Here is a 17,332-nt window from a genome sequence, read left to right on the forward strand (position 1 = left end):
GTGTTAAACCAACCCATACTGGATAAACCATTGGCCCATCCCAGGCCAGGTCTGATGAAGTCTGTCTGAACGGGAGCGGGGCCAGACACATATGCCAGAGAAAATACAACATGAGCTTGCAGATTTGTTTGGTTCCCAAGCTACTGACCTATCGTTTAACAGATTAGATAACTTAATATAGTTCATCTATCCATCAATTAACTTTATCACCTTGGCTTCTCGATGCTGTTGTAGACGATGACAACATTTGGAACAGTACAGTCCACCGTAGCTTCTCTTATGTCGTTGGAAATGGAAAAGTGCGGGGGGGGGGGGGGGATGTTCAGAAAGACGCAATCTGTAACCTCACTGCTAGATGTCACTATATCCTACACACAATGCACCTTTAAGGGCTTAACTTCCTGTTGCTAACATAGCTTAGAGGCAAACAATATTATTTTTTAATTATAACTACTTATGAACAAAGCACAGGACAGTTATTCAGTGTAAACTGTTGCAGGTCGAGTCAACTTAAGTTAAAGGGGACATATTATACCACCAGGTGTGAGTGTGATTAGCCTCGAAAATCTGCCCCATATGACATCACTAGTGGGCGTGTCCACCTAGATCTGTGCTGGATAGATCGGTCTACCAGCCTACCAAGTGGATTGAAGTAAACGTTGCTCATCTATCCAGGACACATCTAGTTGGACACACCCACTTGTGATGTCATATGGGGCAGATTTTCAAAACGGATAATCACACTCACACCTGGTGGTATAATGTGTCCCCTTTAACTTAATAGAGTAAACAATAATTATAGCTATCAAATGTTTACCCTCATCAGATATATCAGAGTAACTAATGTACAACTTGTGTATTACCTTTACATTGTATATCACCAGGACAAATTTGGTTTAACTGACTTCAGGAGAAATTGGCTAATCGCTCAAGCTCAAACAAAAACAAATGTACCACTTATCACATGATAGTTACAAAAAAAAAAAAAAAAACAGTCAGCATTATTAAAAAGGAAGAACATCTCAGAATTTTTATTACATGATTATTACAGATATCATCATTTACAAAAATATAATTACACATACATTACATTGCAAAACCGCAGAAACTATCTAAAGGTTGTTTCTCAATAATGGAAGTGGACAACATTTATTTATATCGCTTGACATATGCTCTGCTTTGTAAAAGCTTACGTCTGCTGTATTGTAGGACAATTATTAAAATAAAGCAATTCTCAAGCAATGTGTTAACCATTCTCCAGTTACAATACCCTGAGGAAAAAGTTCTTACAGTGTATAGTCTGACAATCGCATAGCCTCAATGCTAATACAGGCAGGTTCACATCACATTGTGTGAACTGTGTTAATAGTCTAAAACAGTAAATAAAAAAGTGAATATTCAATTTGTTTGATCATACTGCTGTATGTATTTCAATAGTCCATAATGCTTGAGACATCATAACAGAGAACTATGTACCTTTGGGACTGCAGAAAAAGACACATTCAACTTAACCAAAATGCTTAAACTTGTTGAAAATAAACACAGCGTGATCTCTGAGGACATCTAGTGGTTCTCTCTATTGCGATTATGGAACATTCTGACTTGTCAAGTTCCAGAAAAATAAGCCATATTTGGAAGTGCGAAGCTAAGTGCAACTTGCAGCTTTAACATGACTCAACAGTGGTGTGCCCGATTATTCATTTGGAAAATATTCACGGCGAGATCTTTGTGTCATTTGGCTTGAGTCAGTAGACTATTGTATCAAGTCACTAATAGTTTACAATATTAAAACATAAAAAAAATAATGCTATGCACAAAAGGCCCTGGATTGCTCTTTATGTTTTGTTTGGTGCACTGTTATAATCCCCTCTCTCTTACATATACGTCTTTCTCTCTAAATGGGATTTTCCAAGAATCTCACCACTGAACTGGTAAGTCAACTTCTTCTTTATTTTCTTCACTTCGCCGGTTTTGCCATAGTTGCGTAAGGCGCGAGCCATCTTCTGATATGTCATTTTTTTTCGGTTTCCCTTCTGAATCCCCCAGCGGTGAGCGAGGGCCTCCTTGTGTTTGGAAGAGAACTGAAAGGTCCCCTTGTCTCTGTCCACCCACCAGATACTGTCCTTCATGTCTCCGTTCCGCAGGAGATCCAACAGGAACTGGTACAGGCGGATCTTCTTTTTGTTGCCTGTTGGCGACAATTCACAGCACTATATTATTGTCGTGTTTTTCATACTCACTGTCTCGTATTTCATACAACCACAGAGTGCTTTCAGGTTTCGTTCCAAATTTTTTTAAATCACAAATGGAGAGACTTGGGCTCATCTCAGTCTGTGTTTGAAGACCTACCGAGCTGTGATACAGATACGATTGTCGGGATTTACCCAGCTTTCTCAGTATATCATAGTCCGTTATTATCCAATTGTAAATATTCAACACTCAAATCCACCAAACAATCCCATTAGAACAGGAAAATACAAACAAACCACATTATTGCAATGCGTGGTTGAGCAACCTTGAGGGTGTCTCCTCCAGTCCAAAAAGTACCAAAAAAAAATCCCAACACCCACCCACGCACAAAGACAGACACCCCCCCATCCACCCCCCCCCCCCCCCCAACACGCACACACACACACACACACACACACACACACACACACACACACACACACACACACACACACACACACACACACACACACACACACACACACACACACACACACACACACACACGCACCTAAACTCCCCCACACACACGTGACACCATCCAGATCTTTACCCAGTTCTCCATGCGTGGAAGGTGGCAGGCGGCCCCTCAGACTCTCCTCATCGGACACCTCCAGCGGGGGGCTCCGGCCGCCGCGATCCTCCTCGTCAGAGCTGCGGTGAGCCGGCGAGGCGTGCTGGAACATGGGCCGCGGGAAGAATGAGACCTGGGTAAACGGAAGCACACGTTTAGATACACACTCCCAGTCCAACGGTAGGCTCCGCGCTTCGATCCCTGGAAGCGACCAGTTGGCGGTGCCTTGAGGTTCCTGGGCTCCTATAGCAGTGGCCATGCTCGTATATAGATATAACCCAACGGTTATATCTTGGATCACACTTTTAAGTGTCCACTCTGAAAAACATATGCATATCTTGAGGCACCAGTGTGTTTGTGAACTGTGATGTGTTGAATTCTAACAAAACAAGTACATGGTATATTTCTGTCGTAGACGTTTATTTTTGCATTGGCACAAACACATAGACTCACACACAAACACAGGCACACACACACGCATACACACACACACACACACACACACACACACACACACACACACAGATATAAACACATACAAACATCTGGATGTGTGTGCATGTGATTTTGATTGTGTGCGTGTGTGTGTGTGTGTGTGTGTGTGTGTGTGTGTGTGTGTGTGTGTGTGTGTGTCTGCATGGGTGTGCATTTGTGTGTGTGTGTGTGTGTGTCTGCATGGGTGTGCATTTGTGTGTGTGTGTGTGTGTGTGTGTGTGTGTGTGTGTGTGTGTGTGTGTGTGTGTGTGTGTGTGTGTGTGTGTGTGTGTGTGACTTTGTGACTTTGTGACTGTGTTCAGTGCTGAAGCCTGAGTGATGGTCAATGATGGCGGAGACGGTGATAAAGTGAAGGACTCACTGGCTGCTGCAGGACGTGGTGGTGTGTGGGCACGCCGGGATCCAGGAGGTCCACCATGTCGTAACGCAGGGTGTCGGGCCGGATCAGGGTCGGCGCGTGCAGAGGCTGAACGCTCTGCAACTCGGTGAACTGGTTTTCTGGTAGGTTCTCAAACTCTCCGTGGACATGCACGTGGTGAGGGTGGTAGTCCCAGTGTTCTGGAGGACAAACAGCATCAGGTTAACTGCTTTAGATTGGTTGAGAGCACCTCACCAGGTAAAAGAACAATGCTAAGCAGTCATGTCGTGCTAATAAATGATACACGTATTGAATGTGGTTATTAACAAGCAGCATGGGTGATGTGTGTGTGTGTGTGTGTGTGTGTGTGTGTGTGTGTGTGTGTGTGTGTGTGTGTGTGTGTGTGTGTGTGTGTGTGTGTGTGTGTGTGTGTGTGCGAGTGTGTGTGTGTGTGTGTGTGTGTGTGTGTGTGTGTGTGTGTGTGTGTGTGTGTGTGTGTGTGTGTGTGTGTGTGTGTGGGGGTGGGGGTGTGTGTGTGTGTGTGGGTGAGACTGTGTGTTTCCATTGGTCTGTGACAGCGCTGCAGAAAATATTCAAATTATCAACAGAAATTCTATTTGTAGAAGATCCTTTCCACTTCAACCATGAAAGGATTGAAATAGAATTCAACTGTTATTTTATCACCTTTTGAACCAAGTGCAACCGGTGCCCCGGGCAATTATCCTTTCTATTTGCATTCACATCATATGTACATCAAGAATGATATTAAACAGAAATAATTGGAGTGTAGATAGTGCAGTTTGCAGTTGTAATTATTGCATTGTGAAGCACTTCTGCAGCAAATCTGATTTACCAGTACATACCCATATTTGTACTAAATATGGAATAAGCTAAAATAATGAATAATAAACCTTTCGATCTAGAATACAGCATGTATGCTGGATGTCTGAATGTATGAATTGATGAATGTAACCCATGTATACAATAAAGTATATATATAAATATACTCATACATAAAACAATATATGAATTTAATGTATTTTTCAGGGCCTGATTGATTTAATAATATATTAAAAGCAGTGGATTGAAAGAGAAAGTGCAGAACCTCTGTGTTGTTAACATAATAATAGATATAGCAGCTATTCTATGTCTCTGGCAGCTGCCAGCGAGCCGGCATCTGTTTCCTGTCTACCATACAGCCATACAGAATCCAGCTGCACGTATTTCATTATTTTTCTAAACTTGTATATATGCATGTTTGTACGTTTATGTTGTCCACATAATCCAACACAATTCATTGTTGTAAATATATATAACACATTCTTCATTGCTATTGAATCGAATATTTTTGTCAAGGCAAATGTGGTTTGATAATGTACACCCATAAGAAAGTTTGGCCTCACCTGATTGGATATCTCCATCAAGGATATATGGATTATATGGATATTCTGCGATTTGTTGTCTATAGATCTCAGGATCATACATTTCTTCTGGAGGCTAGAAGACAAAAGACAAATGTCTTACAATCTGAAAATGGAATGCATTGGGACTACACCTTGGACATATTTTCACGCTGAATCTATCCTCCATTTTATTCAGGCTGTAGTCAGATGGATTTGGATATTTCCAAAATGTACTAATATACCAAGTAACAAATAGCTATGTGAGAACCAATATGAATTAAAAATGTTAATACTCACAGGGGGGATGAGGTAGCTCTCCATTCTGTATGGATGCAACATGGAGACGTCCAACTCACTCACAGTTTTTTCTCTTATAATCTTTCAAAACTTTTGTGGCAGCATTGCACAACGTTTCAAAATTTCCTTTCCCCGACAGAAACCCCCAAATGTCTCTTTCTCGTTCAATCCTCAAGTATACACAAAAGTTTATGGTAGTGCGCCTGTATCTGAAATAACTAGAACCCTGCGAGCGTTTTGAGACTCAAAAAGAGAAAAGGAAACCTTGACTTTTGTCGGTGTGAGCACCGAGTGTGTCTGCTGAAGTGTGTCTGCTGAAGGTTTCTGAGCATTGGTGATTTGTCATTAGGACTCACGTAAACTTCTCTTTTTATCAGCTCTTGTGGTGTCCCTTTGTGAGCAGCCAATCAGAAAATGGCATTCGTTGACTCTCAGTCGGTGTAAGTTCCTTTAGAAGATTAGACCAGCTTGGGGCACCCTGATGCTTCAGGTAAAGTATTGGCATCCTGAGTGCTTTTGACATTTAAATGTGGATAGAACTTACAGCACAACTTACTTGAAACCCCTGTCACCCCAGTTATCTAACAAAGACACATAATCAGATCAAAGAAAAAAGTTTGTGGTGTGTTGACTCCTATTACTATCTAATTACTGTATTAAAAAATATGACAAAAATATTTGTATACATTTTTTATTTGATTCATTTATTTTCAGAATGACAATGGTTAATCTGTAACAATATTAAGATATAGCAAGAAACTGATACATACAATACATACAATACACAGACACTGATCCAGATAACTCAGGCAGGCGGGCACACACACACACACACACACACACACACACACACACACACACACACACACACACACACACACACACACACACACACACACACACACACACACACACACACACACACACACACACACACACACACACACACACTCATTCACACACAAATAGCTAAAAGAAGATTAGATGTAAGTTGCTATTTTGTAACACAGCAGATGGAGGTTATGATTAACAGATGATAACACCAAGGAAACACTGTCTCGTCTGCTACAGACTGATAGCAACTATTAAAACCCAGGTCTTTAAGGATTTCCTTCATTAAGACAATCCTTGTTAATAAGCCTTCAAACTAGTTTCACAACAACCATTGATTGTTAATATCTTTATACTGCACAAAGCAATTTGCAGTTGAATCTTTGCCATAAATGGAAAGATCATACATCCTAGGACTTCATAAAGCTAGGTCTTGATGAATGAGACACTCATCAACACAACACAGTACAATACACTTCACTACACTATAGCACAGCACAGCACAGTACAGCAAAACACAACACAATACATCATACTACAGTATAGTACAGTACAGTCCAACACAATACACTACACTACATTTCACTAAAACACAGTACTGTGCACCTTGAATGCACATCTTCGGAGAGGTCGGATAATATGTACTGAAGAAGACAAATTTTCTAACATATTACATAACATGATGTTACATTTTCAAGAACAATAAACATATAACTGTTAGTAGTTGCCATGCAAAAAAATCGGAACCGTTATTAATAAACATTCTTAGCATCATTGTGAGCAAAGCGGCCATTGGTTGACATTGGTCTTAGGGCCTAGCTATTAATGTGAGAGTTCTACTGAAACCCTGACCGTATAGCAGCATCAAGCATACACAATATGCTCTCAGTCAATTTCTTTTGGAAGAATATAACTTTTAACCTCTCTCCTTGAATGTCAGACATGACAAAACAAGACCTGTATTTTTCAGAATGCTAAAAAGTTCCCTCCTACAGTTTACTAATTAAATTGTATTTAATCTATTGCTAAATATTATTTTCATGATGATTTGCTCAACTGGTGTCTAACCATCGTTATGGACACTATTTAAAAGGCTAAAACCACACACACTGCAGCCTACCCTGTCTGGTGTTATCACAGCTGCCTGAGCTAAACTGATGACGCTTTGTATTTGGGGTTTATATTAATACACGGAATGTGTTACAGAAAACCTACAACTATTTCTAACACAACTATTTTCAGTTTAACCAAACTTCGGTTGGCTTTAAAGGCATCAGGGTTTGCATTAAAAATCCGTCCATCTATGCACATGTTAACTGATCACAGTTCTGTGTAAACAATTTGTTTATTACGACTAGCCATGGACAAAGTAAGGAACCTCATATAACCTCATAATCATATTTATGCATAGTTTCCTATATTTTTATATGGAAATGCTACCATTTGAATATGCAAACAAAGTTACAGAAATAATGTGTTCTATGAATTACTGTATTTTAAGTACGTTTTAATTCATTGCTCACGTATTTAATATTACATCAGAACATCAGACCATCAGATCCAACTGTGTGCACAAAGTGTGGTCGTCAAAAATCCTAAGAATTGCACATGCCTGTATTTGCGCACGAGACGGTAGAGTATAAAAAAAAAAGAGGAACTGGGAAATTGTCCCTTAGATTCAGTTCCTTGCAGATTGCCTTGACATGTATTCATTGTTGTGCATTTTAAATTCATGTGATCTTTCAGAGCTTTTACCTTTTTATATATTGATTATGTGAAAGTCACAAATGCAACACTATAAGGAGCTTTTTCTGTAAATAAATCAATATTTTCAATAGAAATTATAGCATTTGACCAGACTTGGTTCATCGTATCAACATGAACGAGTCCTGTTGAAGTGGGCTTGACCAGGAGTGCTTTTTTCTATTGTTATGACAACATTATGATCCACTTCAAACCCAATTGAAAAATAGCTGCACAGAAGTCAAATTTCATTCAACATTCCTGTATGGTGGCAAGGCACCTTACAAAATATATATTTCATGGTTGAAAAACACCATGTTATATTTAACACAAGACAAATGTTATTAATTAATATATTGCTATATATTTTACAGTTGATGCATGATGTGTGCACATTGCTTTGCCTTATACTACACCACAGGGTGTGACTCAGTAATTCACAGTTTCTATTCTAAACGCAGTCACTCACAAGATACACATCTCTGACGGCCAAACAGCCCAATACACAAGCCATTGCATTGACACCTCAAACTTCACAGTCCTTAAGCAGAACCCCTCTCAATGAGGTGTTACTGTCCTTTTCCTTCTCTCACAAACTCATTAAAGATTGAAAAAAGAATTACAATTCCAGGCACCGACATGGCAGCCTTAGACTTATAGACTCATACTTTATACACCGTTATAGACAGATATAGACCTAATTTGTAAAATTGTTTTTTGAGTCTCCCGTTTTTGCTGACATATAACCCTGCTGACTGCTACAGTCTGTATTTTCTTGGTTGTCAGTACTCAGTATGTCACAAGACGATGGCGACCAAGTCTCTCAGAGGGGGATGACACGCATGACCACGGCCTGTGGAAAACAGGAAAAGAGTACGTCGCAACAGGAAGTGTTGCGCTCCTCTTCTGAACACAGTTTGACCAGAATGACTGCAGGTTGATGTCCACATGTACAGTATCAAACAGTTTCATAATCCCATTTGCAAACATCAGTTGCCTTACTTACTCACTTGAGTAATACAATGTTTAAAAAGTATTTTATATTTATAAAGAAGAAAAAAACAGAGAAAATGTATCTCTAGTTTCTTTGTTCTCGGTTCCGAAAAGGTACAGAGAATAGATGCTGTTAATTGCCTTGAAATGGTAAATCATTGGTAGAATCAGTTTTTCAACATTTTGAACTCCAAAGTGTGCATTTAAGAATCTTGAAATAAATATCATGTAAAACACACCTCATCTAAACAAGCCGGAACAAAGAAAATATACATTTATACTGTTTGTATATTGATTTTATTACTTGTCAAAGCTAAATTCCTTAACTTAAACAATAAAATGAAGTTGACATTGATAAAATATCGAATGAGCAGGGTCAACTTGCACACTCACCAATCAACGCAGATGGAATAAGTCGTTTTCGGTCTTCAGTAGGAATCCAATAGCCCATTATGTGCTCTAAGACACAGGAGAGGATAAGTGAACTTTGCGTATTGTCTTTGCGTATATCACTAAATTAACAGCGGAACTAAAAACTTCCTTAATTCCACCTATTTAGGCTGGCAATGTCAGGGTTTGTTATTTTCCTTCTTCTTGTTCTTCTTCTTGTTCTTCTTCTTTTCTGGTTCTTCAATTCTGTCTTAAACGTGATCCAATAACAACAGATGATTGGTATTTTCTTGGTCTCTTCTTTGTTCATATTAGTCCATCGACTAATATGAACTTATATGGACTGTTCTTTTAGTCCATCGAGTCCAACTGTTTTAATAGTGGAACAATCTTTTGTAAATGGGATCCAATTTTTATATTGTGCTGGATAATTAAATTGTGTACATTATCAAGATGATCAATAAAGAGAAGAGCCACAGGTGTATCTAATAACCTCAAGGTAACCTTGCATAATAATACAAATAATAATTATTCAAAAACTGCTTTTCTGGTGTTACATTCAACACATGCTGTTTTGTAGATGCAGATATTTGTAAAAGTATTATTAGTCTAAATACCAACCCTTCAAAGGTTTACAAGTGTGCAGATAAACAGACCTCAAAGCGACATGAATTCATCTTAGATTGTTTTTTTTTAATCTCCATGACAAAATCCAACATTTGTTTTTTGTTATGGAAACATTCATGGCCAAAAGAGGCCTGTGTGTGTCCTTTGTCACCAAAGGTTTTAGTGGCAAGCGTCTCTTTCACAATGACTGAGTGTCCGCACAACAGGCGTGTAACAGGGGACCTCCAGCCTTCTCACTTCTTCCTCCCGATTCCTCATTTTCTCCTGCAGAGCATTGTCCTTCATAAGTTTCAGACTAGGATGTGGTATTAATAGACTAGAGTGAATCACAAGACAATTGGACATACAATTCTCCCTCATTATCTGTCTGTGTCTCTGTCTTTGTGTCTGTCTCTTGTTCTCTTTATCACACAACACATCATGCATAAAGCACAAAGATGTTTACTTGAATGTTTAGGAAATTGACTACATGCATTTTCTTCTACTGGTGCATTTCAATGTCAGTCTTATCATTTAATTCATTTTCAATATTTAATTTGAAATGTACATGTGCATGCGAACACAAACAGCACAACCACAAACAAGCTCAGACACCAGCCCACTCACACACCCATACACTAGAACAAGCTCACAAACACACACACACACACACACACACACACACACACACACACACACACACACACACACACACACACACACACACACACACACACACACACACACACACACACACACACACACACACACACACACACACACACACGCACACTCACCCACACGTATCCCACTAACACACAAGTTCCTCTTTCTTTAAATTGCTCAAGTCACGTAGATGACTAAGAGTGCAAAGAAAAATATATATATATATTTAATTTATTTCCACATCTTACTCACCATGATTTGCAACTAAGGCTAGTTATTTTGTTAGCAACAAATTTGGTAAAGTAAAGAAAAAACTGTTTTTTGTTACTGTGTGTCTGATGAATGCTGTCCAATCTTGAGATTTGGCAAATATCATGTAAGGTTAATTTTGGTTAGCTAATGATAACTTTATCCAATAATAGTTTATATATATATGATCATGAAACTCACACTTGTACTCCCTATCATTTATGTTTCTGAATTTCTTTCTTCCAAATTTCTTGACTTTATTTCCAATAAAAAGCCTATGCAGATAGAAGTTAAGTAAAAAAATGTAATCATGAGGATGGATCTTTTTCTTGTTTACACCACCTGGTGGTCAGGCAATTCTCAAGATAAGCAGGACAAAACCTTCCAGCCGTATTTAAATTAAGTATTTATCAACGGTTTTATAAACTGCAGACCACTCCCTGGATATATTTCTGATTTTACTTACAGTGGGTAACAAACAGTGGTTCAGTTGGTTTCTCAAAGTCAGTAAATGATAGTAAAACATAATTAGGGTGATCTGGGCCATCTCGCCCCAGAAGCTATAACATAGTAAGACTTGGATACTGGATAGACTCTGGATACGAGATCATTGGAGAACAATTGGTTTGCATTAGAAGTCTAGGTAAACACATTATTGCTATTCTTATGGGCTGATTGGTCCCCTGCTGATTATGCATCGACCCAACATATCTTTCCTCCTCCGCTTATTAATATTGAATAAAATAAGATAATCTGGCAGCCCTGGCTTGAATGAAAAACCTGAAAGTATTTTTTTAAAGGCTGGGACAGGGTGGTTCTTTTTAAATAGGTTGACTCATTTGAGATGCCACAATTTTATTGCATGGTCCCTTGTCACCAGAATAACATTATCAATCATCAATGTCTAAATGACCAGTAATGTATATATCAAGTTTTTGCATTTTTGATGGTTTACTCGTCCCATCTTTCTATAAATGCTATGATATCAAATTTGTTTAGTTGGTTTGCAAGTCATTAACTCATTGAGAGCCTATTGATCCATACTCTTGATAGCTGTTGGCGCTGCAAATGAATGCTTACTTGCACTGTGGTATTTGAATAAAGGTTGTTTTTGATAGCATGACGTATGTAGTTTATATCGCAACAGTTGAATCTAGGCCCATAACAAAAAGGGAGACCACAAATTAATGAGATAAATTATAGGAATTTATTATATAATCTAAATGATGATGATCCAAGGAGGTATGCAAATTGGTAACATCAATAATGTGTGCAATATATTGATGTGTGTTAAAATGGTGTAGAATGCTGTCAGATTTGTCCAGAAAGCAACAAACCAATATTGTTAGTGGAGCAAGCCGTATGGAGCCAGCCCTGCAGCAAGACAGAGTGAGTTATGAACTGGGTGAGGTGTTTCATTCAGTGAGGGATATTTCATTCAAACTTTCAATTTTGGGAAAAAAAACTTTTCCAGGATGTCAGGGAACTCTGAAGTCTTGCGAGACTTTTCTTATTGCAGGAAGAGAACGCTGGAAAAGTGAGTGAGAGCTGGAAAGAGTTTGTTGGATTGGAATACAAAAAGCGTAGCTTAGTGTTATCTTAAAGATTTGGTGAAGGAGGATTGAGAATGTAATGAGAATAGGGACTTTTCCTGCAACATAATTTCAGAGCGAGACTTCTCCTTGAGCGAGAATTGGTTGGACACATAACAAACAGACACGATCTAGCGAATGGTAAAGAAAAAAGTTCAAGTTTTCTGTAGGGATCTGTAGCGCCCGCAAAGTTAGAATCACATTTCTGCACACCTTTCAATTAAAACACACCTCCATTCATGGCTTCCTCCGTCATCCACCCACATTCATCTCATACTCCAATGGAAATAAACCGCCCACCGATCCCCGCACAGTTTGAATCCGTCCTCCAGGAAGGGCATTATGTGCAAGTCACCGGTGAACGAGGGAAAAAGAGTTAGAAGGAGAGGGAGGAGGAGAGGATAATTGTGACAGCGGCGTTATTGTCCAGTCATTTTAAGCCAAAATAGGGGTCAGGGTTGAACAAATTGCAACAGAAGCAAACTCAGCTGATTTTGTATCCTCAATATGTCCTGAGTAAGGAAAAAAAACTGAAGATTCCCAATGGGGGAAAGTTTAGAAAAACACCCAAATATACCCAGTAGGCCTATTCATACACCTATTCATTATTTTTCTCAAGCGAATAGGCAAAACAAAATAACCTTCAGATATCAGCATTAAAATGACTGAGTTGATTACTTACATCAAGACAAACAAAAAAGTCTCTGATATTGCCACAAGACCCGTAGTGGTGGTTATCTCAGCCATGGTTGAGAAGGAATTGGGGTAAAGGAACTTTGGTTTAAATGCAAATTAGCACATACGTAATTAGATTATGTATGTGAATGTTTGCCCATGTTAACAATTTCAAAAAACTTGTAATACATTTTTTGTTTGTCTTGATGTAAGTTATCAACTCAGTAATTTTCATGGTAATATCTGAAGGGTAATTTCTTTCCTATTCGTGTGAGAAAAATAATGAATAGGCCTATGAATAGGGTATATTTGGGTATTTTTCTAAACTTTCCCCTATAACTTTCCCCTATTTTCCTTACTCAGGACATATGGAGGATACAAAATCAGTTGAGTTTGCTTCTGTTGCAATTTGTTCAACCTTTTTTCATAAAATGACTGGACTATTAAGCATGTTATGCATTAAGCTCTAATGCATACAGAGACACACTCACTTCCCACAATCCCCTCATCCGCTACTGCTTTTTCCCTTACCAAAACTATTTTACACTTGGATTGAAAAGTTAATCCTCTAACTAATAGAATCCCCTTAATACATAATAATGAAGTAGAATGTAGTAATTCGTGAGTTAATATGGTATCACCACGTCCTGTCATCAACTCCCTCCCCGCCAGGCCCATATCTCTGCCCCCCACTGTTAGTTGATATTTCATTTCCCATTCAGATAATAAACATTAATAAAGATCATACACATTCACTTACTGGAGATGCAAGGAAAAGGTATATTTCTCGCTAGAAATGTTATTAGAAACACGTTTAATGGTGTATCTGTCCTAAAATATTGCATTTCTCATTCAGATAATAAAGATTAATATAGGCTATACGTAACAATTTCACCAAATGCTAGGAGAACGTCTCGCCCCCTGTTGGTGCTATTCATTTAGAATGGAGAAGAAAGCGTGTAGGCCTACTCCTCACGCTTTGGTCAGGCAAAACGTGACCCTGAACACGCGTTGCGATGTGGACCAACGTATCTATTTCACGCCTTGGTTTGATACCGGGTGTGTGTGTGTGTGTGTGTGTGTGTGTGTGTGTGTGTGTGTGTGTGTGTGTGTGTGTGTGTGTGTGTGTGTGTGTGTGTGTGTGTGTGTGTGTGTGTGTGTGTGTGTGTGTGTGTGTGTGCGTGTGTGTCCACTGCCCAACCCTGCCCATCCTCTGGTTTTTAATAGTTCTGACTTAGTTTTCAAGAAGATTATACAATACATAGTAGGCCTACACACCCCAACTGTTTCTGCGCTGGGTTTTGAAATACCCAAGTAAACCGTGACCCGCGCCTTTGAGGTTTACACCCGCGAATCCGTTTTTAAAACAACCCGTGATGATCGCAACCCTGCATCACCGTCACCTTCGCCGTACTGGCAGTGATGGGAAGTTTCCAAATAATTATCATTCATGTATTGTAGGCTATATAACCAGGAATTTATGTATTTTATAACCTTGTTGGTTGTTCAATAAAACGTGTTCACGGCCAAGATACGTGTTTCAAACTAAATACGTTAAATGAAACGTTCCCCGAATAGTTTTCTGGGAACGTAATTTTGATGAGACAGGGTTGCTCTCTTTGTCAAACATCTGTCTCTAACTCCCCCACATCTCTTGAGGAGTTGATCGTTAATATTATTTTTTTCATCCTGTTCTCATCCTCTTCTCTGCCAGAACTCTGACCCGCTACTATTCTTGAGGAATTGATCATGGGAGCACTGAGTGGTTTACGATGGCATTAATGGGCTTTCTTCACACCTCCACAGACTAACAGGTCCAGCCATTTGTCACGCTTGCTCATAGTCACGACGATAATTATTCTATTGAATCGTGTCCCAGAGCATAATTGTAGGACTTTGAAATGTAAACCCATACATTTTCAATGGGAGGAATTTAAAGGGCTCATGCCATGCCATCAGGTGTGGGTGTGATTAGCTAATACAAGCCGTTTGGCACTAGCCTGGCTCCGCCCGCCTAAGTACTTCCGCTCAATTTGAATTTCCCTTCAGTACTAGGTAGGTCTGGACCTGCTGTATGTAATTTGGTTTTCTGGCGCCGCCACAGCGGCGCCCAATCAGCGAACAGAGGGCGTGTCTGAGAACAATGACGATAAAGTCGTGCGCCATTTTGACTTGTTGTTGTAGGTCGGTAGTTGATTTACATGTGCAATTTTTCCCTGATAAATTAAATTCGACGAACAAAACCTGCAGCTGTCGTTCACAGACATTTTCGTGCAGACGCGCAAGGTGTTTGGTTTGTGTACAACCTGCGCGTGATTCCCGGCGCATGACATACGTCACAACCAAACGTTAGCGATTGGTTATGGCAGATCCAGAGTGGCACTGGGCAGATCCAATCATTTTAAACTTCAACAGACACCTGCCTTCAAGTGAGTTAACGTTTGTCAATTGATTAGGTCCAGACTCTCTGTACAAATAAAATGAAATGAAGTGAAGTACGAGAGTCTGGTAGAACCAGGCTAGTTTGGCACAGGGAAGGAATGATTTTCACAGTGACATTACAAGTGGGCGTGTCCACCAGTGGCGGATGGTTGTTTATAAAGTGAGGGAGGAAGGACTGCGCGCTTGGTTGCCATTGGCCTCCTTGAACTGTGGCGTATGGTTGCATAAGCATGTGAGACTCAAGTTGTTTCAGGGTGTTTTGGTGAACTACAAAATAGCAGGGAGGGATATGTATGTGAATAAAATTGATACATATCCCACCAGTGGCAGCATTGTACTTTGAAGGCTGGTGGGCAGCATATCTTGGACTATAAGGGCAGAAGGAAAGGATGCAAAGCCAATTAGTAAAATCAGGCCTACTCTTGATTTATAAAACTAAATAAAAGAATCTGGGCCTATAATTGGGCTTATTTTTGCCCTCAATGACTGGGGCAAAAATGGAATTTGGCTATGTTTATTTTCAGCTAAAATTAAGACACAAGACCAAAAGTGTTGCCATTTAAAAGGCATAATCATTCACTAACATCCTTTCCACACTATCAAACAGAACGGTCAGAGTAACAAACAATTAAAAGACCAAGAACATTATTTCACAACTATTTACATGGGCTGTAAGCCTAACATTATTTGAGGCAAATGTGGGTTAATGGATGTTACAGAATGTTGGTCATGGTGTTAAGCCAAATAAGATTGAGGGACTTGGATATCGGAACACGACTGGTGCCGTGTTCCGATATCCATACTTCCATGAGTACACTTTGAAGTACACTATCCGCAGTCACTAAGTGCGCTAATTTTCAGATGTCAGTGTTGTTCCAAATCGTGGACCGCTGTCACACTAAATTTGTACCGGCTGCCAAATTTGTACCGGGCGCGTCATCCATACGTAATCCATTCCAAATCTGCCTGCAACAGATGATCGCGTCGTCCGTTGCCGGGCAGGTTTCAAAAAACATTCACGCTCATGTTGCCAAAGACGAAATAACATAGTACAGTTAACGGATCGCTAGATAACACTTGTTTTTACTTTATATTTGTAATGTATTTCATTTTTTAATCAAATTTAGCTAGTAAACTGAGTGTTTAAAGCGGGTTTCAAAAAACATTCGCGCTCATGTTGCCAAAGACGAAATAACATAATACAGAAAACGGATCGCTAGATGACACTTGTTTTTACTTTATATTTGTATTGTATTTCATTGTTTAATCAAATTTAGCAAGTAAACTGAGTGTTTAAAGCAGGTCAAGGACGAAATAGCACAATACAGATAACGGATCGCTAGATAGAAGGTTCGCGAATGTTCGTGAACCTTTCACGTCATTCGACGCGATCGTCCGTTGCCAGGCAACGGACGACGCGATCATCTGTTGCCGGGCAGGTTTGGAATGGATTACGTATGACGCGCCCGGTACAAATTTGGCAGCCGTTACAAATTTAGTGTGACACCGCCACTGCTCCTCCCCCGCAATAAACATCCCGCTTTGAACGGTGAACTCTTTACGCCTAGCTGCTATAAAAAGCTATGAAAGCTATAAATACAAAAAATGACTATTAATGCAGGCTATGTGGAAAATGCGCCGACTTTGGCTCAGCCTGGCTCCGCCCTCTTCCGCTACGTAGCTAAGATGGCTGCCGTTGAGTACGAAAAGTGTACGGCGATCCACACTTCACGATTTGACCGTTTTCAGTACACTTATTTTCGCCCGATCTGAATCGGAACGCCCTACG

General features: G+C 39.6%; 1 protein-coding gene across 1 annotated transcript; it reads right to left on the reverse strand.

Annotated features, from left to right (window-relative positions):
* Window positions 1-988: 988 nt before the first annotated feature.
* Window positions 989-5,913, reverse strand: spi1b (Spi-1 proto-oncogene b). Its single transcript, XM_056608368.1, has 5 exons — window positions 5,357-5,913; window positions 5,060-5,153; window positions 3,660-3,856; window positions 2,783-2,936; window positions 989-2,188 (listed from the first exon to the last, which is right to left on the reverse strand). Exons 1-5 carry the CDS (start codon window positions 5,396-5,398, stop codon window positions 1,875-1,877), a joined length of 801 nt encoding a protein of 266 aa, XP_056464343.1. The 5' UTR covers window positions 5,399-5,913; the 3' UTR covers window positions 989-1,874.
* Between the last annotated feature and the right edge of the window lie 11,419 nt (window positions 5,914-17,332).

The sequence above is a fragment of the Gadus chalcogrammus genome, chromosome 14, assembly GCF_026213295.1.
Source record: "Gadus chalcogrammus isolate NIFS_2021 chromosome 14, NIFS_Gcha_1.0, whole genome shotgun sequence".
NCBI lineage: Eukaryota > Metazoa > Chordata > Actinopteri > Gadiformes > Gadidae > Gadus > Gadus chalcogrammus.